The 24,329-nt window shown below is 55.2% G+C and overlaps 1 protein-coding gene across 6 annotated transcripts in view; it reads right to left on the bottom strand.

Moving 5' to 3' along the window:
- The window catches only part of FOXP4 (forkhead box P4), a 51,101-nt gene extending 27,154 nt beyond the window's left edge, over window positions 1–23,947 (bottom strand). For 5 of the 6 annotated variants that reach the window (XM_030315475.1, XM_030315477.1, XM_030315479.1 and 2 more), the window contains exons 1-2: window positions 23,864–23,947; window positions 5,663–5,891 (exon numbers count right to left, since the gene is read on the bottom strand). In XM_030315475.1, coding sequence (XP_030171335.1) covers window positions 5,663–5,875 — 213 coding nt within the window. In that variant the 5' untranslated portion in view covers window positions 5,876–5,891; window positions 23,864–23,947. Of the gene's footprint in view, window positions 1–5,662; window positions 5,892–23,863 lie in introns of those variants that run through there. The other variant, XM_030315478.1, reaches the window with a different exon arrangement.
- Between the last annotated feature and the right edge of the window lie 382 nt (window positions 23,948–24,329).

The raw sequence follows: 24,329 nt of genomic DNA, 5'->3' as shown, positions 1-24,329 counted from the left end.
TTTGGTCTACTGCTTGAAATGCAAGTCCTCTGAGGCCAGAGAGTGGAGGAAAGGGGCCCAGGGAGAAGGGTCAGAGGTCAGTGGTCCCAACCACTAAAGGTACTGACCTAGAGAGATCCAGGTTCTCTACCAGCCCTGCTTTGTCCTCCAGCAGAGACATAAAAATGAAATGACACAGAGAAGGGGGGCAAGGAGGATGGGGAAGAGGAGACCATAAAACCCCCGAAGTGATTCTACACCTTTTTCCCTTGGAAAAAAAAAAAAAAAAAAAAAAGCTTTTTGGAAAGGCTGTAAATTTTTTTTACACCAACCTCGTAAAAATGACATCGGCGCATTCTCAAATTAGAACCATTAAAATGAAAACCAGCAACGCACTGATACAAGCAGGCCCAGCCCACGTGGGTGGGAGACTCAGAGCCTGGGTGCACAGCCGGGTTTCAGGCCCCCTTTCTCACCAACGCCAGGAATGGCCGGCCTCCCACCTCCGGGAGATGAGAATTAACAAGTGACCCCAACTGCTCTGAAGCAGTTAAGGGGCTCCTCTGTGGCTCCCTCATTCCCTCCTGGCTCTGCGGGGGGGGGGGGGGGGCTTGATCGCTTGGGATGCCTCCCAGACTCACAGCAGCTGTGGGGTCTCCGGAAGTGGGTGTCTCTCCAGGTCTGGGATCAGAGCCACTGTGCGCCCAGCTGCTACCCTCACACTAGTGCTTCTATAGGGAGCTCAAGTGTGGGGCACAGAGCGGGACATGTAGGGGCATGTGAGTCCCTTCCCAAGGACTCTCACCGGGCTTCTCAGAATAAAGGGGTTCCCCTGGTGCAAAACTAGCTGGCCCGCCAAGGGGTGGCCCTGGGATGTGACCCTCTCCACTTTAATCTTTCACACTCAGAAGAGGAAACATTCAGCCACCCCTCCCCCAAATTCTCCCTTCTGTCTCCAAATTCCCAATGAGTAAGGACAAGAACCCTGGCATAAAAGGGGGTTGGCCTGGGAAAGAGGAAGTCTCAGAATTCCATACCAGAAGGGAAGGCTAGCGGTAGAGTGGGCTGGTTCCCTCCCAGTCCCAGCAAAGCAAGGACCTGGGCCCCTTTTCCTGGGCCCGGGGCCTCTCCTCTGCCTTTTCCACCCTTCTTGCCCTAGCACCCTCCTGGGGACTTGGAGGCAGACACATAAAACAGGGTGGCCTTTGGCTTAGTAACCCAGGAAGGATATAAGAAGGGGGTTAAGGCCTTCTCCCTGCACAACCCCAAAGAATGCCTTCCTGCTGGGCCCTACTCACCGGCCCTCTGTTCCAGCAGCGGTGGGAAAGTAGTTTCCACATGCTATGCTACAGCTGTTGGAGAGTCAAGGGCTTCACTGACAAGTTCCTAAGTCTCCTCTCTGGGGCGCTGGGGCTCCAACTCTCCCTTCAGGCCCCCCTACCCCACCCCCCCCCCCGCCTCCTGGGGAAGAGCTCATTCTACCAAAAGAAGAGTCCAAAAGGTGTGGGACCAGAGAGGAAGAGTAAATCTGGGGCATGAGTCCCAGGGAGAAATGGGCCCCAGACCTGAAGACTGAAGACCACTGAGGACTGTGTGAGGTGGGGGGGGTGTCTGTGCTAATTCACCCTAGAAGGCTCCCCTTTCTACCCCATCCCCCTAAGTAGCCTGGGCAGAGGACAGCCAGATGGGGGAAGGAAACAAAAATGTCTTCCATTCTTCTTTTCCTCCTCGCCCTGACGTCCCCCCACCCCGACCATCTCTTAGGAGGGGGTGAGTTAAAAGCCCATTAATGTGCAGAGCCCCCCAACGTCTTTGAATCTCCTCACAGGATGTGAACAGGGTGGGATTTGGCCTCGGTTGCCACAGCAACTGCAGTGGGAGTTCCCAGACGCTAGGCAACCCTCCTGTGACCCTCGCTGACCTGTCACCCCCGAAACCCGAGGACAATGGAAGTGCAGGCTCCGGAGGCCCAGGACGCCTTTCAGCGCAGCCGCCAAGAGCCCTGCCAGCCCCCACCCTGCCTGGCCCAGCCCTCCCGGCCCCAGGTCCAGCTCTCCTGGGCCAGAGCGGCCTGGCCTGTCCCCAAGGCCTCTGTAGGCCCTCCACCTCCCACACTCGTCCCGGCCCTCACTGCCCCCCATCACAGAGCTCAAAGGGTATCCGTGCAGTCCCTGGGGAAAGCCCCCACACACTGGGAACATTTCATACAGGTGAAACCAGAATAGGAGGAAATGCAAGGGCAACCTTCAAAGAAAAAAGCCATCAGAGGGAAATAAGGGAGGAAGGAGCCATGAGGAAGGAGACTCTGCCTTGGTGAAGGAAGGGGACGGCAACGGGAGGTGGCTGGCAGGTCTGCTGGGTCCAGGGTATTCTTTAATAGCTGCTGGGGATCATCACCTCCAGCTGGCTGGCCAGCAGGGTGCTGGTACAAATAAGGTTCGATGCTTGTTTGCTGAATGAATGCACACTCCAAGGCCTTCTTCTCAGGGAACGTTCTCCATAAGGGAGTGAGATTGGAGACCCCACGAAAGCCCCAAGGACAGAGTGGAGGTGGTGTGGCTCTATCACTCATCCATAAGCGGGTTGACAGGAGGGAGCCGGAAGCTGGGGCCTTGATGGCTGAAACGGGGCAGCCAGCCACGGACCCTCTCTCCAGTCAGATGGGGCCTGGCAGCCACGCCATGTCACCCCCTTACTCCCACCCCCCAGCCTCTGTTTAAACAAGCTCCCGGCCTGCTGTTGCATGGAAACGAGTGCCTGATCTTGTTCCAAAGTGATGCGGCCACCGTCTCTAGTACTGTTTGTTTCAGCCTGAAGTCCTGTCACTGGCCTGACTTCTGACTTGCCCTGTTTATCTCTCTCTCCTCTGTCAACTCATTACTCCCAAAGGCTAAGACTGCACTTCCAGGGCTTGTTTACCTAGAGTGGAGGGACAGAGACCAACAGGCAGATGGAAACGGGGAGAGGGGCTTGGCGGCCCAAGGAGGCGGGATGGGACTAATGCAGACTGTACATCCACCCCCAACCTCCCTCTACAGTGGCTCCTTAGGGCCGGCAGTGTTGCTTTTGTTTGTTTATTTTAAGAGCTTTTAGGGTTGGGAATAGAGTCCTCTCATACACTCACCAGCAGACGTTTAGTTTAGCACCTACTATGCTCCAGGCCTTACTCCCTCCACTTCCTACAAGGGACTGTGTGAGGTGGCAGCAGCCAAAAGGAGGCTGTGTTGAGTCCTGAACTAGGAATTGGGAGACCTGAGGTCTAGCTGCAGCTGTTCCTGTGTCACCTGGACCAGCCAGTGTCCCCCTCACCTGTGAAATGGGAATAATAGTAACACCCACTTCCCAGGGCTGGGGAGGCAGTTAAATGACACCATGTAGGAGAAAGACCCAAAGCACCAAACAGAGGCAAGGTATTTGTTGGTTTGTCCCCAAAGGACTTCCTGGATGGGATGGAGGAGAGGGAGGAGGAACCCGTTGGGTCAGGCTTTCTTCCCCACAGTTATTCTACTCCACAAACAATCAGGAACATTTGTTGTTGGGTGTACCAGAGAGTGTTACCCCTGAAGCTTTCCTCAAAGCCTTGCTCGTACGGGGGTAGAAGGACCGTCCACAGACTTTCCCTTTAATTGAAACATTTATAATTGTAATTTTGCAGCGTTCTCTCATAGTTTGAAGCCAATAGAACCTTTTCAAAGTCTCAAATATTTTCCTTGGCCCCAGGCCCCAGGCCCATAGTGAGCCCAAATGGATAAAACAGCCGTCCGCCTGCCTCCAAAGCTCCACCCCAGTTTATTTGTGAAACAGATATAGGATTTTCCAGGACTTTGGGATAGTCCCCAAAACAAACAGGAATAACTAGAACGTGGAATATAGATGGCAAAACATGGCTTGTGTGCAATGCAGAATGAAGAAACCTGATCAGTACAGACAGTTCTGTCTCTCCCTGCCCTACACATCTCCCCAGTTATAGAGATATCTGTGTTTACTCTGCAGTTTTAAGTAATTGTTTTAAAAGACACTTTCCAGTTTCAGTATTCTCCCACAGCCCATCCCCCACCACATTCAAATCTTTCCTAGCTCTGTGTGCATAGAGGTGAGGGAGGGGAAGAGGTGGCTGTATAAAATGGGTGGCCTTGGAGACTTCCGGTGGGGTGTGTTTGTTATTTTCCTAAGGGGTAGGTTTTGCCCTTTGACCTTCTGTCCCCGGTAGGTGGCACAGACTCTGAGGGTCTCTTCCGCAGAGATCCTGCTTAGGAAGTCTTGGGAGATGCCAGCAAACTCCCCAGTGCTATCTCCCCAGGGAAAGGTGACAGGTCCTTCCTGTTCCCCTGTCCATAGTTTCCAAGAGGAAGTGATTTCTAAAGTCCTCAGTTCGGTTAGTATCCACATCAACCACGCACTGTGTGCAGGGATCTCACACTCAAATTGCACCTGATCCTAAAAACCCTGTACTTTAGGGTGTCAAGGAGGCCAAGGCTCAGGGAGGGCCCATGACTAGGTCAAAGTCACACTGCTGTAAGAGGCTGGCTGGGACTTAACCTGGGTTTGTTCAGTTTGTGTTAGTGATAGCTGAGCAACTCAGTGCAGGGTGCTGGGCTTCCAGTCTGACCTTGGGTTCCACAAGTGTGGTGGGAAAGGGCCCCTTAGGGGCTATGCAGTTGAGGGAGGAGCCCCAGCGTGAGCCTGGGAGAGAGCGTGAGGGCAATATGGGTACACACATCTGTGCATGCTTGAGGCATGGGCGGGGACTACATGTAGACCCGACTTTTCCACATTCCCAGCAGAGCCCCCAAGGGGCTGTGCCGCCAGTGTGCCTGGCTGAGCAGTCAAATGAGAGAAGGAGAATCCCAAGGCTGAGGCTGGCTGGGCCGGTTCTCCTGAACTTGTCAAGCATGATTCTCCATTTTTCCAGGGGTGGGGCCATGGGGCCAGGGCCTGGGGCCCCTGCTCTGTCATCATCCAACCAGGCTCCCCACCCCAGAGCCTCTGGAACGTCAGCAGCTGGTCTTGAACTCCTGAACTCTGCAGTTGAGGGTAGGAATAACGAAGGGGGGAAATGGGAAGGGGGACGCAGATAGGGATCCCCAGTCTGAGCCCTAAAAATGGAGGCCTGACTTTGCCTGTTGCTCTTGGCCTTTTCCTAGGGGCTTTGGACTCTGGTGCCTGGAAGTTTAATTTCTTCACAGCTTGGGTCAGGGGCCCAGGCAGACATGGAGGTGGGGAATGTTTTACAATACAAATAAAGTGAAGACGGTGTATACACAGCCCCCTTCCTCCAAGGGGCATGCACCTAAAGCGGGGTCTCCCTCTCCCAACGCTGTTCACTTAGCCAGTGTGCAGGAGGAGAGCCCAGGCGCCCAGCCATCCCAGACGCACACTCTCCAGCCTACTGCCCAGGCATCTGTCTTTGTGGGTCTTTCTGAGACTGCCCTAAGCTCCCTGACCTCGGGGCCTCCTCGGTCCCACTTCTCCTGGGAGCCCCCGCTCTCCCTCTGCCTGCCCAAAGGGGGCCACTAGAATTCGAGGGAGCAGGAGTCCTTGGAGGGCTGGCCCTTTTCAAGAAGGTTGAAAGTGAGGCTGCTGGGCAGGAAGCCTGGGGCCCACGTCGTCGTCAGGAGGGAGAGGGAAGAGGCCAGGCGAGCCCCCTCTCCTCCGGTGGCCGGGAAGGGGCGGCTGCTCCTACCTGTTGCTGCTGGAAGTGCAGCAGCTCCGCGGGGCTCATCTCGCCGTTGCTGTCGGCGCCCGCAGCCGCGTCCCTGCCCGCGCCGCCTCCGCCGGTGCCCGAAGCCCCGGCCCCGCCGCCGCCGCCGCCATCCGCCTGCCCGGAGATGCTGCCCACGCCGTTCTGACCAGACGGAGCCGACCTGATTGTCTCCGAGGCGGATTCCACCATCATGTCGCTCTAGCGGGACCTAGTGGGGGAGGAGAGACGTGGGGGAGGGGCTGAGACTCCAGGCTGGACAGGGTTCTACCCCAGGGGTGGCCACCGAAACCCCTCAACACCAACAAAAAGCCCCTTAACCACCCCCCACCCCCAACATCACACTACCGCCATCCTCCCCAGTCCTAGGGCATCGCCTCCTCCTCAACTTCCTGGAAGCAGCTCCTGGGAACCCTCTTGGGGGGCGGCCCCCCTCCCAATGTCACCCTCTCCCCTCGGCCCCAGGGAGGGGGCAGCTTCAGGCTGAGGCTGCCCCACTGCCCTCCTCCCCCACATTTTCTAGACTTCCAGGAGACCTTGGCAGGGAAGGGGAGGAGGTGATGCCTTCAGCCCTGCCCCTGGGGAGGGTGGTGTCAGAAACCTGTTTTGGCCTCTCCCTCCAGGCCAAGGCCTTGGGGAAGCTAGGGTCCAGCTAGGATAGCAAAGGGATAGGTTGCACCCCAGCCCCACCAACATGAATGACCTCTCTGTATGTTCCCCATAGATAGAGACCAACCAGGGCAGGGCCTCCTTATAGGGTCTCCTTCCCCAGGACCCAGAAAGGCTCTAATCTATGTTTGTTCCATAGTAAAAATGGTTGCCCTTTTGCCCAGCACCTACTGGGAGCCACTCAGGTGGGCCTGGAGGTGTGCAGGGAAGGCAGCCAGTGGTCCCACGTCTCTGACCTTCCATTCTAAAGCCCTCAGCCCAGCACCTGGCCAAAAGTAGACACCCAATAACCTTCACTGTTTCTACAAACACCATGGTTCCTTCTTTTACAGATGGGAAAACTGAGAGTCCAGAGAGTTCGGGGCAAAGAGTCAAGGCCTGAATCCTGTGCCCTCCCTCCCTCCCTTCCCTAGCTGCTTTTCAACGAGTGGTGGAAACATTCCCAGAAAGAGAGGGAATGTTTGGAGCGGTCAAAGGTAGCCAGGCAAAGGAGGAGGCCCGAGCTTCCTTCTACCACTCAAGGAGGTTCCCACATCTTTGGGGCAGGGGCAGGGGGCATGTAGGAGCACAGTGTGACGCAGATAGGGGGCTTTGGCATCCAGGGCTGCTTTCAAAGTCTGCAGTGTCCCCAGTCCCCGGCTATCCCCAAAGCCATAGCCCCTTGAGAGGAACGTGGATTGCAGTTAAAAGGGACCTGGTTGGTATCCATCACTGATCTTTGACTCAGGTCTTAAACTCCCTTAAACCTCGGGCGCCTGGCTGGCTCAGTCGGAAGAGCATGTGACTTCTGATCTCAACGGGCCCCACGGTGGGTATAGAGATTACTTAAAAAAAAAAACAACCAAACAACAAAAAACTCAGCCCTAACCCTCAGTTTGTCTGTAAAAGTTATTAATTTCAGCCTCTTAAGAGTTCTGTGAGGAGGAAATACAACAGCACACGTAAACCACTCAGGGGTGTCCACTCCAATCCACCCCTTCTCCACCTGCCCTATTTGTAAGGCTGAAGACTCTCAGGCTTAGAGAGGCCAAGACCACATAGAGCTTGAGGAGTCTATGGAAGCCAGCCAGTGTTCTTTCTTCCCTTCTTGATCCCTTTTTGGCCTAGGCAGACCCACAACCACATGGGACTCCCCACAGGTAAGTGGATGAGGGCCTTTGCAGGAAGCAGACCAGAAAGCTGCTGGGAGAGACTGGATTATTTCTCTGGATCTCTCTTGGCCCGAAAATTCTCTCCCTTCACTCCAGAAGAACTCTTTTCCCTCGCTCTGCTGGGCCACTTGCTGTTTTTTGTCCCTGCTGGAAGCAGAGTTGGGAGCCGTGTGAGGGTATTGGAGGGATTGGTGGGGGCGGGGGGACTGAGAGGTGCTAAGGGGTCCACGGGGAGCCCACCGGTCACGTGTGCCACATCGCTGCTCTTGTGGCCCCTCTCCATCTGTGACTCTAGGTTTCTTTGTCCTAGTGGATGGATCTGTGTGGCTTCCTGGGTGACCCTGTGCTGTTAGCGTGTCCCATGTTTGTGCATTTCTGTGTGTTTCCAAGGGCTTGTCTCCCCAGCACCCACCCCCAGTGGCCGCTCCCACTCCTGAGTTCCGAGAGGAGGTGGGCCAGGGGCGAGGGTGAGGTTGGGGGCGATGGTTCGGAAGAGATTGAGCACTTGGTCCCAGGCCTTAATGGCCATGTCAGCCCGAGGGCCAGTGGCTGCCAAATGATGGATGGGGTGGGCGCCATCCTCCACCCGTCAGAGCACAGGGCCCCAGCCCCCTCCTCCGAGCCACCCACCCTGATCCCTGCCATCGGCCTACAGAGCACCTTCCCCCACTCAGGCCTGGGCCCCAGCTACACATAAGGGGGATGGGGAGACAGCAGAGGCCCACTCTGCTTCCTCTCCCCCAATCCTGGCCCTGCTCGGGGTGGAGAGCAGCTGCCTGCCTTGATTCCAAGTCTAGCTTCTCTGAGATCTGAGAACTCCTGGGCCCCAGGGGACAAAGACTAGAGCCTCAGGGGTGTGTGTGTGTGTGTGTGTGTGTGCAAAGGAGAAAGGAAAGAGAATCCAGCACTTTCCCTGCGGTAAAGGAGAGTGCCCCCCCTTCCAGCACTCATGCACACACACAGTATAAAGTTGTAGATCAGACAGCAAGTTTGGAAAAAGGGAGAAAAAAGGAAGGAGGCTCCTAACAGAGGTGTCCCTTTCTTTTCCGTCTTTTTATGGGGGGGGGGGGGGGAACAGAGCGACACCCAGTGAACAACATAATTGCTGCAATGTGGCGTGTAATAATAGCTATTCAGGGGCCGATCATTCATATTAAACAGGGTGAAGCAAGCCTCTCATTTGCATGCTTGAGATTATATGCATTTGAAAAGTCATTTCCGCAGGGTGTATGAATGGCATTAATTCCCATGTGGCACGCTCTGCCCTCTCCCGGGGCTTTCACCTCCTTCCATGCTCCCACCCGCCCACCAACATACACCCAAACCTGCACGTGTTCCCTGTATCTCCGCAACCTCACCTCCTCTACCCTGGGACACCCTGCCCTCTGAAGATGAGCACACCAGCAGCCTCATGCCTCCTGCCCATCTCTCCGCTGGGCATTGCAACAGCACTGGGGTGTTCCCTGCATGGTGGGTGAGCAGGCTCAGAGGGCCACACAGCCAGGCACGGGGTGCAGACGCAGGCCTTTACAGCAATGCCCAGAGAGCCCGGACTCTGGCTAAGGCAGGGGCCTGGGCTCAGCCACAACCAGCTGTGAATCCTTTGCCTTCCTCCTCCTTTGGGGCTCAATTTCCCCCTCTCTGCATGGAGAGGTGGTCTTGAAGGTCTTATCTAACTTTGAAGTTCCAGGAGTAAAACTCCCTCTTCCGGCAGGTGCACCTGAAGCCACAGTGTTCTAGGGTCGGTGGGAGCCACCAAGGGTCCATTTGAATTACAGCTGTGGTCCCTCGCCCAAAGAAGGGCTCCACCCAACATCGACCTGTGCTTCCTCCTCTGGTAATGGGGTGGGGGGCCCCCTCCAAGGGCCCCCTCTTTTTTTCACTCTGGCCCTTCCCTCTCTCTCCACACACTCCTCCCCCAGTCACCCGTTTCCTCAGCAAAGAGCAGCAGACACCTGCAGATGGGGAGAGAAGCTCTGAGAAGGAGACCATCTGGTTTCAAGGGCCAGCTCTGTGACCTTGGGCAAGTCACTGCCCCTTGCCCAAGCCACTGGGTTGGTCTTTCTTCCTTCGCACAGCAAGTAAGGGGGAAATTAGATCTTTCTAGGATTCGCTAAACATGGGGCCCTCATCCCCCACCCTCCGCCTTCCCTGACCCCTCTTCTACCACGTGTTGGGGGCAGGGGAAAGCGACTCAGGCCGGGTTGTTTTATGTGGCCTAGGATTTCTCTCTGGTTCTCTAGTCCCGCCCTTAGGCAGCTCCCTGTGTCCTCTCAGGGAACCCCTTGGGGAACCCGGGCATCTCAGCCTGGGGCCAAGCCCCGAAGCTCCCCCAGACATTGTCGGAAGGAAGGAAGGAAGCTGGGTCAAAGCCGCAGCCTTCTCTTCCTCTTTGGGGGAGGCAGCGGGCCCCTGGGGGCTCCCACTTCCCCTGAGGCTCCTGGCCCTTCGAAGAACCCCAGGGGGCACTTAACAAGGGAGGCCTCCTTGTAACTTTCCTGGTCCGCCTTGTCCCCTCCCAGGCCGGAAGTGACGAGTTCTACCCACCTTGCGGCTAAAAGGAGAACCCAAGGACTAGGGTGTTTTGGGGTGAGACGAAGAAGGACGGGGAGCCCCACACGCGGAGAAACCTTTATGCCTTTCCCGCGGGCACATATGGTGAAGGGAGTATTAATTACCGTAGCTTTTTAATTAACAATCGCTTAATCTGAGCGGTAACATTTGCCACGACACCCTGTGCCTCGCCGTGAACCCGCGCCGCCCGCCCTGCCAACTCATCAATTAATTTTTATTGACGTTTTCTTCCCCAAACAGGCACAATACCAGGGTTTTCCAATTAACACCTCCGCGATCTCTAATTAGTGCAATTAACAGACTGATGGATGCCCGGAGTTTACCCGCGAGGGAGGGAGGGAGGGAAGGGGGCGGGGCAGACCCCAGCGCACACGTGCATGCGCGCAGCTGGACAGCCGGAGGAGGCACTCCTAGCTTTAATCCGAGCAAAGCCGGTGGGGGCGTGACCACAGGTAACCTGTACCCATAGCAATGGTGGCGGTTTGAGATGAAATAAGCACACACGGTTTCCAGCGCTCCGCAAACCCATAACCTAGGCGGAGAGACAGCTGAAAGCCTGAGACTGGAAGTTGGGAAACCCGGCATTTTAGCCCCAGGTCTGTATCACTAACTTGCTGTGTGACTTGGGCCAAGTTCATTCCCCTCTTTTCTCCTCTGTATAACGGGGAAAACTAGACTAGATGCAGCTATCTATTTACAATGTGCACCCCTATCAGCTTCCAAGGAAGGTCAGGAAGCAGACTGCAATAAAAGGCGGATGAAGCTTCTTAAAATACAATGTCACTGGGTAGTAGAAAGGGAGAACGAATGGACCAAAACCTTAAGCCAGAGGATCTCAAACTTGAATACATCAGAATTACCTAGGTGGGCTTGTTAGAACACAGATTACTGGGCCACAGGCCCAGAGTTTCTGATTCAGTAGGTTGGGACCCAGCCTGAGAATTTTCATTTCTAAAAAGTTTCCACTTAAATGTTGAGGCCACTCATCCAAGACGACGGGTGTCCCCGATGATGGCCACTGACTTTAGTTTATGAGCTGCCTGGTGGCCAAAATGAGATGATCATCTCCAAGGCCATTTATTCATTCAATAGGGATTTAGTGCCTGCTTAAGACAGACACTGAGGGCAGCACCTGGCTGGCTCAGTTGGTGGAGCATGTGACTCTTGATCTCAGGGTGGTGAGTTCGAGCCCCACAATGGGTAAAGAGCTTACTTTAAAAAAAATAAATAAACAGAAGACAAACAGTGAGGATCTATTTTTCAGGAAGGAACTTGGAATTTGGTCCCTGCCCTTTGCAGATTTAAAAATCTTGAACAAGGGGTGCCTGGGTGGCTCAGTCACCCAACTTCGGCTCAGGTCATGATCTCATGGTTCGTGGGTTCGAGCCCCACGTCAGGCTCTGTGCTGACAGCTCAGAGCCTGGAGCTTGCTTCAGATTCTGTGTCTCCCTCTCTCTCTTCCCCTCCCCTGCTCACGCTCTCTCAAAAATAAATAAATGTTAAAAAACAGTTTTTAAAAAATAAAAAATAAAAATCTTGAACAAGCCGGTACAGTAGTGGCCAGCGTAGTGTCCTAGATGCTCTGAGGGCAACTTGTAATAACGGGGGTCCTACTCCCCGCACCCCTTTTTACTAGGTAAATCTAGCATTTGTCTTTTTTTTTCCAGAATTTCCCCTTGTTTTTTTAATTTTTAAATTTATTTTGAGAGAGAGCATGAGATCATGACCTGAGCCAAAATCAAGAGTCGGACCCTTAACCAACTGGGCCACCCAGGGGCCCCAGGCATTTGTCATTTTGAACATTTAGCCACTAGTAGAGTTTTGGCCATGAACGGAGTTCTTCTCTCTCTTCCGGTGGATGGCCTGGGGCGTATTTCACCAGCAATGACCCTCCATCCGTTCACTGGTTCCACATATAGGTAAACACCTACAGCGTGCGATGCTCTGAGTATGCACACCTTCTATGCTGGGGCTTATGGTTCCCTTGAGGGGAGGCAGATGATAAATAAGGACGCAAATAAATAGATAGGCTCAAATAAAGTAGGTTCTATCGAATGCTGAGTACAGGGAATAAACAGGGGAATCTAATTTAAACGGGGCGGGGGCGGCGCAAGGAAGGCCTTCTTTTTAAGGAAATGGCATTTATGCTCAGAAATGAGAGATGAGTAGGTGTTGGCCAGGCGAAGTGTACACTGAATGCAGGGGAAACAGCATATGCAAAGGCCCTTATTTTATAAGAGAGGTTGCCAGTTTCAGACTTCTCCAGAGCTACAAGTCCTTGAAATGGACATACTGCTAGATTACATAAAAAGACGTGGGTACCACAGGGAACAGAGCATGAAGACAGCTTATATTTCCTTCTTTCTTTTCCTTTTTTTCTAGCTGTCCTACTATCAGATCTTACTTGTGTCAGGGACATAAAGCAGAGGGTTTTCAGAGCAATAAGCACTGACCTTACAAGTAACTGAAGGATGCTTCCCAATTTGTCATCCAAAGGCCCTGGGATCCCCCTCCCTCATTCAGCTCAGGCCCCCAAGGCCTACTGGCTCAGGCTACCGGAAGAGCTGAGGGTTCAGAAGAGCTGAGGGTTCGTTCAGGCAGCAGCTACCTTTGGCCTTGGCCCTCCTTTGCTAGCCACTCATTTGCCATCCTACCTGCTGGCCCTTTTCTGGTCTCTTATTATCTTTGTAATGAGAGCACTGAGCAGTGAGGTCACCAGTCTGAGCCTTGGTTTCCTGATTTGGGGCTAATACCAATAAGCCTTCCTTTCAGGGTTGCTGTGATATCAAATAAAATACACTGCAGGAAGAAGGCATTCAGAGAAGGGTAGTTAGTATAATTACGGGGGCCCAGAAGGACCTGCTACAACTCAACTCTGAGTGGGCTATGGATTATGAGCCCATCCCCTTACCACAGCTCTTGGTTCAGCATTTGAGGAAAGTGAGGTAGGGCCCATGGGTGAGAATGTCTCTATAGTTCCAAAATGGGTCCCCAAACCAGAGAAGGATGATGTGAGTCTCGTCACTACCTGGCTTTCTGACTAAGCCAATTCCCCCCAAGAAGATGGGGGCTCTCCTGGGTTCCAGAAAAAGCTTAATCCCTCTCCAAGCCCATGTCCTGCCTATACTTCGCGACTCTCCCTAAATGACACACTAGCAGCCACCTGCCCCAATGTTAGCAACCATTCAAGACCTCTCAGCACAAAACTTCAGGGCCCAAGGAGCTTCGTGCAGGTGGCAGGGTGAGGACATGCCTCTCTAAAAGGCGGCAACGAGCCTCTGTGATTTGGAAGGTGAGCCGCCGTCCTGAGCTGTTCCAAGTTCTCTGAGTTTCAAATAACTTTATTTCCCAATCGTAAAAGTAACAGACACTTTGGTAGAAAATTTTGAAGAGGTGAAAAAAAAAAAGTACAAAGAAAAAAAAGTCATACCCATAATTCTGCCACCCAGGGAGCTGGCCTGTTGGGATCTACCCCTTCTCTTCGTGTTCACCCTCTTTGGCATATAAACATTTAAAAAGTGAAATTGGGGTCATAATCTGTACATGGTTTGAATTTTCCTATTTTTCCACTCACCACTTACTATCATAACCATTTCCACATGACATCAAATATTTTAAGCAACAGTTTTTAGTGGCCACATAGTTGCTCGAATGGGCTGCGTCTTCCAGAACTTAGTTAGCCAATCGCCGAGAGTTGGATATCTAGACCGTTACCAATTTTTTTTTTTTTTTTTTTACTATGACTCTGCAATAAACACTCTTCTGTGAACGGAATACTCTACATTTCTAACTATTTGTTTACGATACATGTTTAGGTAGAACTGCCTCTTTTTAAGGCTGTTAATGCATTTGTTCCCCACTTGATGTCCAAAAACTTGGTACCAATTTTATCCTCCCTTCAGCAATGCACCCATATCCTGGAGGACTTATAAGCCCCTCACCTTTTCAGCATTTTCCCTCCATTTTCCTCAGGTCTGTCTCCAGAAGACTCTCAGATCCTGTATAAAGTTCTCAAAACGCAACACTGTCAAGTCTGGGTGAGTTGACAGGGTACAGCTGGCTGGTGGCCCTCTGAACACAGGGGGGTCTGGGCATATGGAGGGAAGAAAGCACAGCCCTTGCTTTTGGGGGGCTTACCAGTTGGTGGAGGAGAAAGGGAGACATGCAGGCAAACAGGGTGTTAAAACAACAACAACAAAACAAAAACAGTACCTAGGCTCCACCCTGGATCAATTAAGTTGGACTCTGGGGTGTGGGACCCAGGCGTGGATAATTTTAAAATCTTTTCCAAGTATTCTAAACTTCAACTGCAGCCAGGGTTGAGAACCTCTGCTCTATACAACACACAACTTTACAAATGTTATGTTAAATTGACACGGGGGGGGGGGGGGGGGGGGAGGGGGAGGTGGGCCTGGAGGGAATGCTCCAGGGAAGCCTACTCTGGGAAGGCTCCTCCGGTGGGAGGTGACTTCTAAGCTGAGTCACAAGGAAGTGAAGACTGGGCACACAATTTGTGACTCTATTTTATTTTAATAACAACCATTCCACTCGCAGAGTCCTTGGAAGCCCTTTCCCACACCCGTCATCTCCTGTCTTCATACAATCTGGCATGCATTTGACAGACGAAGGAACCATTCTTTGAAGATGCCTAGTGACTTGAGGAGGTCACCTGGCTGCTAGAAGTCTGAGCCAAACTGAAACCCTACAGCTCTTCTGACTCCCAAACCAGTGCTCTTCTCCTGACTCCCACCTCAGAAGCCGCAAGCCTCGCTTGGGGCAGTCACTCTGCAATCTCCCTGGGATCTGAACCTTTCCTCACCATTGCCACCCACCCACCCCTGCACAGTGGACTTTCTCCCCTGGCTCTGGCCCTAAAATGCTTCCACCAGGCCCTAGCAAGGTGGCCTCCCTCAACACTCCTTTCTACAACCAGACCAAGAGGAAGAATTAACAATGGAAAAAAAAAAAAAAAAAGGAAGAAAGAAAGAAAAAAGAAAGAGAACCAAAGATCCCACTCCATCTCATTAAGAAAGTAAACATAAGAGCCATCTAAGTGTCTAATTAAGCTTCTAATTAGTCCCTGCTTGTTACTAATGCAAATTAGATTACTCCGCTTAACTACAGCATGTCCACAACACCCTTGTTAATTGCGGCCTTTTGAAATTAAATTACTCCCTAATTAGCATATCAAAGCCATTGATTCGGAGCTGGGAAAGATGAGGGCAAGAGAAGCCGAATGCCAAGTTTGGTTAATCAGAGATGGCTAATTAAATAGTGACGTCTTACGTGGGGGGGCCTGCTGGTTAAGGGGTGGGGGCGACTCATCCAGGGCCTGAGTGGCCATCTGGAGCCTGGTTCTGGTAGTGCCCTTGGCACCAGGGGGCTCCCATGAGCAAAGGAGGGGCTCTGGCCAGCCTGGGACAGATCCACTGGTCTGGCCCTTCCTGGGGCCTTGACTGCTTTAGGCCTAACCTGTCCCTGACAGGCCCTGGGCCCTCTCTCTGTCTCCCCTCACGATATTTAGGTGTGGCATTTACAGGGATCTTGGGTACCAACTCAAGGGGCATCTAAAACACAGCCACATCCGAATACATAAGATTCAGCATCCTTCCTCACCTCTTTCCCTGTTCCAAATGAGTTCCAGAAAGGTGACTTGTGCCTAGTTCTTCTCTAGTCCCCACCTGAGATTCCATTCTTGGAAGAGAGTCTCCCCTCTCCCCAACAAAAAGTAAATAAGTTTGGGGGACAGGGAAGAGGGTGATGATGACTTTCACAGACAGGCTCACCTGGGCAGGGATGGGCTGGTTTTAGCTTCAAACAGGCTCCTGGAGACACAAGACCCTATAATTCCCGCCATGGTAGAAAACAGGACAATTGTCCCCCACCATCCGTTTTTAACAGGTGTGTGGGAATTCGATTGGGGTCAGGGTGTCCTTAAAGGTCTTCTCTGAGCTCTAGTAGAGAGCTTGCAGAGTCTCGGAGACCACCCCCCTTCCCCCAGCTCTTCCTCGAAGAATACTGAAGACAGGTGAAACCTCCAAGACAGAGCTACTAACCAAAATGCCCTCAGGGGCAAGGCTGGTCACCTAGGAGGGCAGGTGAGAAGTGCAGGGCACTCAATCCCAGTCTGTCTTTACCACACCCAGAAATGCAGGCTGACTGTTGACAGGGTTCCGGTTTTTCAAAAGAGGCTAAAGTGGGGATATTTACGTGAAACGTGCCGTTGTAATAAACTTTGTGTGGGCCAACAAAAAACTCATAGGGGGTAAAGTTAGTCAATTTGTGACCTCGGCCCTTGTGGCCAGCATTCCAGAGAGGCAGGTTCCAGGTAACTATGTGGCCCCGGGCAAGTTACATTTCCACTCTACCCCCGGGTCCCTCGCTCGCTAATTCAGAGTAACGCGTATCACTGCCTAGAGGATCTCTCAGGGGTGTTACGAGGATCAGAACAAGAAAGTATGTGAAATGGCAAGGCCCGGCTCCTCAGTTAGGGTCTGGTGACCAGTTAGTTGTACCCTGTACCTGCCACAGCCCCCTCCCAGATCAGGATGTCTTCTAGAACCTTCCTCTTTCATCTTCCATTTACCTTCTTGTTCCTTCAGATGCCTGCCTCAGCTCTTGGGCAGCCAGGAGGTAGCACACATCTGTGCCCTCGCCCCCTACAGTGATCGGCTCTAGCAGGGGCAATGGCTCCTAACTGCCTCTTCTAAAAAAAGATGAATGAACAAAATCCTGATGGCTGACATGTCCCTAGCCTGGTCCTCCAGTGTCCCCTCCCCCATCTAGGGTGCGGGTGTCTAGTGGGAGAAGCTCCTTGGAGTCTGTCCCTAGTTCTCCCTCCCCCAGTCCTCCTCTCCAAGTTTCTCACCAGCAGCCCCTGGAGTGCACAGGGTCAGGGTCAGGGTCAGGGTCAGGGCCAAATTCCCAAAGGGTGAGGTTTTGTTGATTTAAGGAGGGGTGGAACAGGGCCCAGGAGAGAGGACCTATCCCCCTCCCCAGCTCAGAAAGGGTGAAGCCCAGGGAGTGTCCAGTCCATGGGTACCATCCAAGCCAAACTGGGCAAAAGGGTTCCCAGCGGTGGTTTTAGAAAATAAGTGGAATAAAAGCAAGGCAGAAACAGAGAAATGGGGGGGGGGGAGGGAGAGGCTGTCCTGATGTGAGGGGGAGGGCAGAACGGCGGCATACAAGGGCCAAGCTGCAGCCTGCCTTGCTGAGCTCTCTCTCCCAACGAGATTCAATTAATTGATAACAAGAGGCATCAAATTAATTTCTGGAGGATGTGAGATTCTGATGAAGGGAAATCTCGTCGATGGAGATCGGGCAGGAGGGGGGGCGGGCAGCACCCCCTTTTAATCAGGCTCCGCTGCCTAATTGGGAAGGAGGAGACCTGACTGGGCCTCGGTCGCCTGCCCCATGTTCCACAGCGCCCCTTTTGGGAAAGAGTGGCAGAGGCAGTAGGCTCCGGGCACGGGAACAAAGGGGGAGTGCACTGAGACCTTCCAGTCTCTTCTCTGCCCGATGCCCAACCCGCAGTTTCGGCCTGCAGAGGCCCGGGAGAGGAGCCCACGGGTGATCCCTCGTCTTCTGTGCAGTTAGGAAAGCCAAGGCCCAGAGAGAAGTTGGCCATGCCTAAGGTCTTAGAGGGAATTAGGAAGCTGGTAGCAGTGTGACGACTGGTGAATCCAGACCTTGTTTACCACCCAGACCTGCGAAGTCATCACCAAGAGAGTAGAGTGCAGCACACGGGCACAGGCGCCCTCCCAGTGGCTAAAAGACAAGCAGCCCCCCTTCCAACGTTCCCTAGACCCCCAGGCCCTGGGCGGAGTGGGCCCCGTGCCCCAGGCTCTTTCTCCGTGCTGCATCCCCGAGCTCAGGTCTAAGAGATTAAGGAGCTTCCTGCAACTTGCACTGATGCGCTCGCAGAAGCTCAGGAAAAGGCTGGGGAGGCAAGCAACCCAAAGCAAGCGTGCTGAGCTGGGGAGGGGAGACCAGTAGCCCTGGCTCTCAGGGGTTGTGGGGGGTGGGGCGGATATCCCGGAGGCTTCCTAAAGGAGGGATTCTCCCAAGAGGACCAACTCTACATCCTTAACAAGACCCGACCTTCCCAAGCGCCTCCTGCTCCGATCCAGTGGTGTGGAAGCCTTGAGAAGATAGGGAGCTTCTCCAGCGCTCCGGCTTTGCTCCCTAAGTGCTTACAGCTGCAGCCACTCCCTGGGTGTCCCACAAATCCTGCCATTCAATCTCTCCCCCAAATCTCTCCCCAGATTTGCGCACGCCCTTCCTTGCAGAGTGCGGATGCACATCTGCCCAGGGCACTTTTGAAGGAAAGGAGGAAGTACACTGCTACCCTTTTTTTGGACCACTTTCTTTCAGCCTCGGTCTCCCAGAAGGGTAGGCTCCAGAGCTGGGGGACCCAATCGGAGGGAGCTCACTGGGTTGAGGAAATAAGAATGGGAGCCCCCCTCTCCCACCCACCCCCACTCCAGTTCCCCTTCACACAGTGCAGCCCTCCTGAGGGCTCTCCCAGGCCAACGCAGGCAGCTGGCCGCCCCTGGGGGGCATCAGGACCAGAGCACAACAGTCCCTATCTGCAAGATCAGCCCTGGGGCACCTGCTCCATTTCTGATTTTCCAAGTTGCCACGGACCGAGTCACCTCTTCCCCTCGACCCTCTTGCTTGCCACTGCACACAGTAAGTGCTCCACAATGTTTGTGGAGTGGAGACCAGGACTCCCTGAGTCACCTGCCTTCTAGTCACCATCATTTGTCCCTCCTTTGCTGTCAGTGAGAATTCTAGGTAACTTCCACCTACCTTGAACAAATGCCAGAGGGTCGCTATTCTACCCACTCCACTCTTACTGTCTGAGGAAAACCCACCGTCTCGCCCCCATTTGCCCGGCAGCCCAGGTCAGGTGCCATCGGAATCAGTTCTGAGTGGGAGAGAAAACATTATTTACCTCTGTCCAGTACCACCAGTGAGCCCAATGGCCCTCAGGTCCCAGCTCTAGAGGCTCCAGCTGGGCAGAGGATGGGCACAGGATGACCGGTGAGGTCAGCAGAGCTACTGAGATTCTGGGCCCAGGCTGCATGGTTCTGGTCAGGGTGGGGAGAAGGTGCTGGGAGGCCCTGGACTGAGGGACAGCCTGGCAAAGGCCCGGAAAGGAGGAGATTTGGGACAAGGATCGAGGGAAGGAAGGCCTCCACGAGACCCAGGCCTGGATGGCCCCCTCAAGGCACAGGACGCTTGGTCTCACAGCCCAACATCCCATGGCCCTGTCTACATGTGCACTTTCTGTGCTGGGAGCTCTAGATTTCTAGCTCAGGCAGGCATGCCCCGAGCTCAGACTCCTGAGGGACCTGCCCAGACCACTGCATCGGCAGCCACAAGGTTTGGAGTCACAGGGTCCCTTCCTGCTGTGATCCTGGCAAGGTGGGACTGGCAATGGGTAAAGAAGGTATGCGTTCCCATGGACAATCCAGTAAGGGAGTGCAAAAAGCCAGAAGCTTTAAGTTGAAGTTTCTTTTTGCTTCTTTGAGATGATCCATCCATAGTAGGTCCCAAATTGATCTCAGATGGGTGGCCAAACTTCCAGAAGACTGTGTAGGCTAGGGTTCCAAGCCCCAGAAGTCTCCCTTTTTGGAGAGAGATGGTGTCAGCCATTTTTTCCTCCTCTACACCCCGGGGGGAATTCTCCCTCCCGTTTCTTATTTGTCTCTATGAGCACCTTAAAAGGGCATGGTGGGGGGTGGGGGGTAATGTATGACTGGACTGTTCCAGGGTTGTGTGTGGGTGGGAAATGCCAGATTCTGAACCTAGACCCTCCCCGCTTAAAGGGAAGGCAGGAGAAGAGAACATAGCCTTGTCACCGGAGGGGAGAGGGGCGGCCCAGGCCTGAGTTTGTAAAGGAGTGAGGGGGGAGTTGACAGGCCCTCCGCATCCCCTCCTTTCTCCCTTCCCCACGGCAGAGCCCCAAGTCGTACTGGCTGCACCAGGAGTTGGGAGCCCCATATTTTATTCGCTGTGGAACATCAGACAAGTTGCTTCTTCTCTCTGGGCTTCATTTTCCCAGCCCATGAGATGGAGGTTAAAACTCAAGCATTTCCAACATGCTGTCCACTGTGCAGGCTGGCGGTGCTGGGAACCTAATGATAAAAGTCACCGTTGGTCAGCGCTACCATGTGCCAGGCACCGTGGTACAGATTTTACATACACTCTCCCGTTCGACTCCCAAAAGGATCCTCTAAGGTGGATATTATTGCCCCACTTTACACATAAGCAAACTGAGGTTCCAAGAGCTTAATTGAGTTCCCCAGAGTCCCGTCACTGCTGGCCAGTTCCAAAGCCTTTTCCACTCTGACCCATGGTCTGCCCTGGGCAGGCCCTGAGTTCCTTGCCCTGGGATCCAGAGTTCTGGAACCAAGTCCAAGGAAACCATTTCAGCCAATGGAATCCTGTCAAAAGTGGCATCTGCCTGGCCTTGGTCTAGGGAAGCTGGGAGAGTTCTAAGATCATGAAGGGACATGGCGTGGAGCTCCTTGGGTAGAAGAAATTAGTATTTTGCACAGTTTAGGCTAGTAGGAAAGTAAAGACGCTGTGCTCAGGATAGGCGTGGAGGGGCCTGGATTTCAGCTGGAGAGACAAGCAAACCACCAAGGCGGTGGGGTGGTGTAGTGAAGGGTTAGGATGTAGGAAAGGCGGGTGCAGCCATTGCCAGACCCTGCTGGCGGAGCAGGGAAGTCTTCTTGAGGAAATGACCCCTCCTTCCCCTCACGTCTCACACCTCTCCTCTGAAACAGACACCCTGCTCCCACTCTCCTCTCCCTGATGTGATACCTTACCTGTCTCTCCTACCCTGACAATATGAGGATCAGAGAGCAGACCTCAGCCTTCACGGCTTGGGCACTCTAGTGCCCAGCCTGGGACCTGCCGGACAGAGTAGGGGGGCTCAGCAAACACTTAGGGTATTACTGCATCGAAGGAAGCCCCCCACCCCCACGTCCTCCGGCTTTCTTCCCCCTAAGGAAGAGGTGTGTTTGGAGTAGGGGCCCAGCAGGATATGCACATTCCTGGCAAGAAGGGACCTACCTGCCGGCAGCCAGAAAGGAAGTTTCTGGCCAAAGGCAGAGGAAAGGGGGCGGGGGTGTTGGTGTGTAGGTGTGAGAAGGGCACCCCCACAAAGGGACAGGGGCTGTCACAAGTTGAGCCCAACCTGCCCCTACCCCTGGCATACCCCAGCACTGGTGTCAGACCTTTCTCTCCCCAGGACTCAGTGGTTCCCCAATTCTATAAGTCCTGGGAAACCTGCCCAGGATTGGAAGAAGGATAGAAAACCCCACCCAGAGACCCAACGGCTTAGTGCCAAAGGAGAAGGTTCCTGTGGTCTCCCCTAACTTAGTGCTCAGGCTGGGACCAGGGTAAGGTAGTGGCCGGAGGGTCTGGGAGGAGATTCAGATCCTATTGGGGTCCTGAGTATGTCTGGGGGACAGGACACCCACAGCATCGCTTCCTCCCCATGCTACCTTGCCCCGTTGACAAGAGTGGCTAACACCCCATAGGGAATCCGCCCCCCCCCCCCCCCGCCAGGGCACATCCCTGCTTTTGAGAGGCTCAGATCTAAGGTAAACAGAGCAAGCAAGCTGTCCAGGTGCCTACAACAGTCTCGGGACCCTCCCTCCAGCCTGCCAGGTGACAAAGAGCCCCAGAACCCCCGGCAAGACAAAGTTTCTTAAGTTTAAAACAAAACAAAGCCAGCTTGCAGACTTCCCCCATCCCCAAAGCAATTTTCTGCGGGGTAGCATGCGAGGCTTGTCTGGGATAGGGGCTGTCTGAAGCCAGTGTCTCTCTCTCTGGGGGGCATTGTAGACACTGCCATCCCTGCCTTCCGGCCCCTGCGATCACCCGCTAGCTCACCAGGAGACTCAGGGGCTTGAAATGCTCAGCATGGAAGCGTTCAGTCCCAGTTCTCTGCTGAAAGTGAGTTTCTGGGTTCAAGCCTGGGTTACCCACTCCGTTTGCCCGGTGGGACTGGTCAAACCCTCTAGCAGCTACACGCCATATAGACGGCCGGCTGCCCCTTCTTCCTGCGTGGGAGATGGCGCACCCTGGCCAGTCTCTGGCTCCAACCCCAAGCTGCCCCTCAAGCTTCACTCCTGGGGCCTTAATCCCAGACCCAACACAGCTCACTCTGGGACAATCCAGGTGGTGCTTTAAGCCGGGGGATAAAGATGTTGAAGTTCAAGTAAAAACCCGCATTGGCCAAAACGCTCCTGGGCTTTCTCAGGAACACCCCCCCGCCCCCCCACTGCGTGACAGCTTCATACTCCGGTTTGCTCTTTCAGGTCCCCACCTGAACCCCTGCTCCAGCCTCCTTGGCCAATCCGCAGGGAGACCCGGTGCTAGGGTGCGAGGCACGCAGTGATCTCCAGACGCCTTAAACCCCAGGCGCCCAGTGAGGGAGGAAATCCACCAGGCGGGGGTTGGCAAGAGAAGCGGGGGTGCAAAAGGGATGAGCCGGTCGCTCTGCAGGCTCAGGGGGGCCGCATGCCCATATCATCTTCCCCCAACCTAGATAGTCTGGGTGAGACGCGGACGTGTTCACGAGGTGTCCCAATTGTAGAGAAGGAATCCGCAGCTGTTAGGGCCTCTGTCTCAGAATCCGCGTCCCGCGAAATCACACCGTTCTTTGCCGGGGAGGCCGGGACCCCGGGTCGCTCAGGGAGCCCCGCATTCTAGCGCCACAGGCTTTGCCCGGGCTCAGCTCCAAGTTAGTTTGTTTGGCGTTGATGGGGAGCGCGAGGCCAGAGCGCCACGGGGTGACCGCCGGTCAAAGAGAGGCGTCCGTGGGGGGGGGGGTCGTCCCGCTTGGGCTTGGTCACTTGGGAACCCTCTTCCCTGGAAAGAACCCTGCTGCCATCCTCCCTTTCTCCCCACCATGGTGAGGTGGAGGGGGGGTGGGGGTGGTTCTCCCTAAATGCGGTGAATAAAGGTATCTGCCGGGTCTGTCCCCCGCCCTCCAGCACAGGCGCACAAAATCACGGGGGCCGTTTCCAGACGTTCTCAAGTCCCCAAGAAGTTTTCCGCTCAATCTCCGAGCTGACCGAGCGATGGAGGAAAGGGGTTGACTGGCCCCGGAGCCTCCAAGGTGCGACCCCAAGAAAAACAAGTCTGCCTCTCACTCGAGGCGACGCGGCGGGTGCCACCGAGGTCCCCCCCCCCCCCATCTGCCTCCGGCGCGTCTCGGGGAGTGCTGGACAGACTGGGGTTGGGGGAGCTGGCGCTACCACTTCCCTCCCCAGCTCTGGAAAGTCCGGGCCGGGAAGTACTCTTTGTTTGACTGGGGCGGGGGACGGGGGGGGGGGGGGCGCGCCCCCTTACACCCCACTCCCAGCGGTCAGGCCGGGAGGGGGCGGGGCCCAGATTCTGGGGGGGAAGGGCGGGCCTCAGTAGCCTTTCCAGCCAGCACCCCCGCCCCAGCCGACCTCCGGCTGCCTCCACCTCCCACCGCCGCGCAGCAGCCCCCACCTGTTCCCAAGGCGGCTCTGGGCCGCGGGGGCCCGGGCCGGGGGCGGGGTGTGGTGGCGGCGCGGGGTCAGGGCGCCGCAGCCGGCCCCGGCTGGAACAAAGTGCGCCGGCCTGGGCCCGGTTCCTCCCGGCGCCCGGCGCGTCTCCGGCGGGCAGTTTGCAAACACAAAGTGAGCCAGTGAGCGGGGAGAGAGTGCGCGAGCTAGGGAGTTGGTCTGGTCGCCGGCCCAGCCCCCACCCGCGTCCCCGGGCTCGGCCCGCCACCTACCTGTCCGGCCCGGCCGCTCCGTGCGGGCTCCGGCCCGTCAGCCCGCGCGGGGCATGGGGCTCGCTCGGGTCGCAGCCCGGGCCCGCCGCCGCCCGCTGGGGCTGCCCCTCCGCGCCGCCCGGCGCCGCGCAGCTCCCGGGCGTCCTCCCTCCGCGCCGCGCCGCGCCGGCCGCCGCGCGCCTTAGCCCCGCCGGGGCATCGCACTTTGTGGGCAGCTCGGCTCGCTCCGGCGGTGCTCCTCCTTCCCGGTCCTCCCGCGACGCTCGTTCGCTCGCTCCGGCTCCGGGGCTCCGGGACCCCGGCGTCCCCGCCCCCGGCCCAGCCCTGGTTCCGGCCCGGGCTCCTCCCCGCCGCGCCGCCGCCGCCTGCGCCGCGCCCTCCTCGCGGGCTGGGGGCTCCGTCCCGGCCGCCGGCCGCGCTGTCCGGTCCGCAGGGGCGGCCGGCTCTGGACTCCGAGGGGCTGCGA

The sequence above is a fragment of the Lynx canadensis genome, chromosome B2, assembly GCF_007474595.2.
Source record: "Lynx canadensis isolate LIC74 chromosome B2, mLynCan4.pri.v2, whole genome shotgun sequence".
Classification (NCBI taxonomy): domain Eukaryota; kingdom Metazoa; phylum Chordata; class Mammalia; order Carnivora; family Felidae; genus Lynx; species Lynx canadensis.
This window is presented reverse-complemented; position numbering and strand designations above follow the sequence as displayed.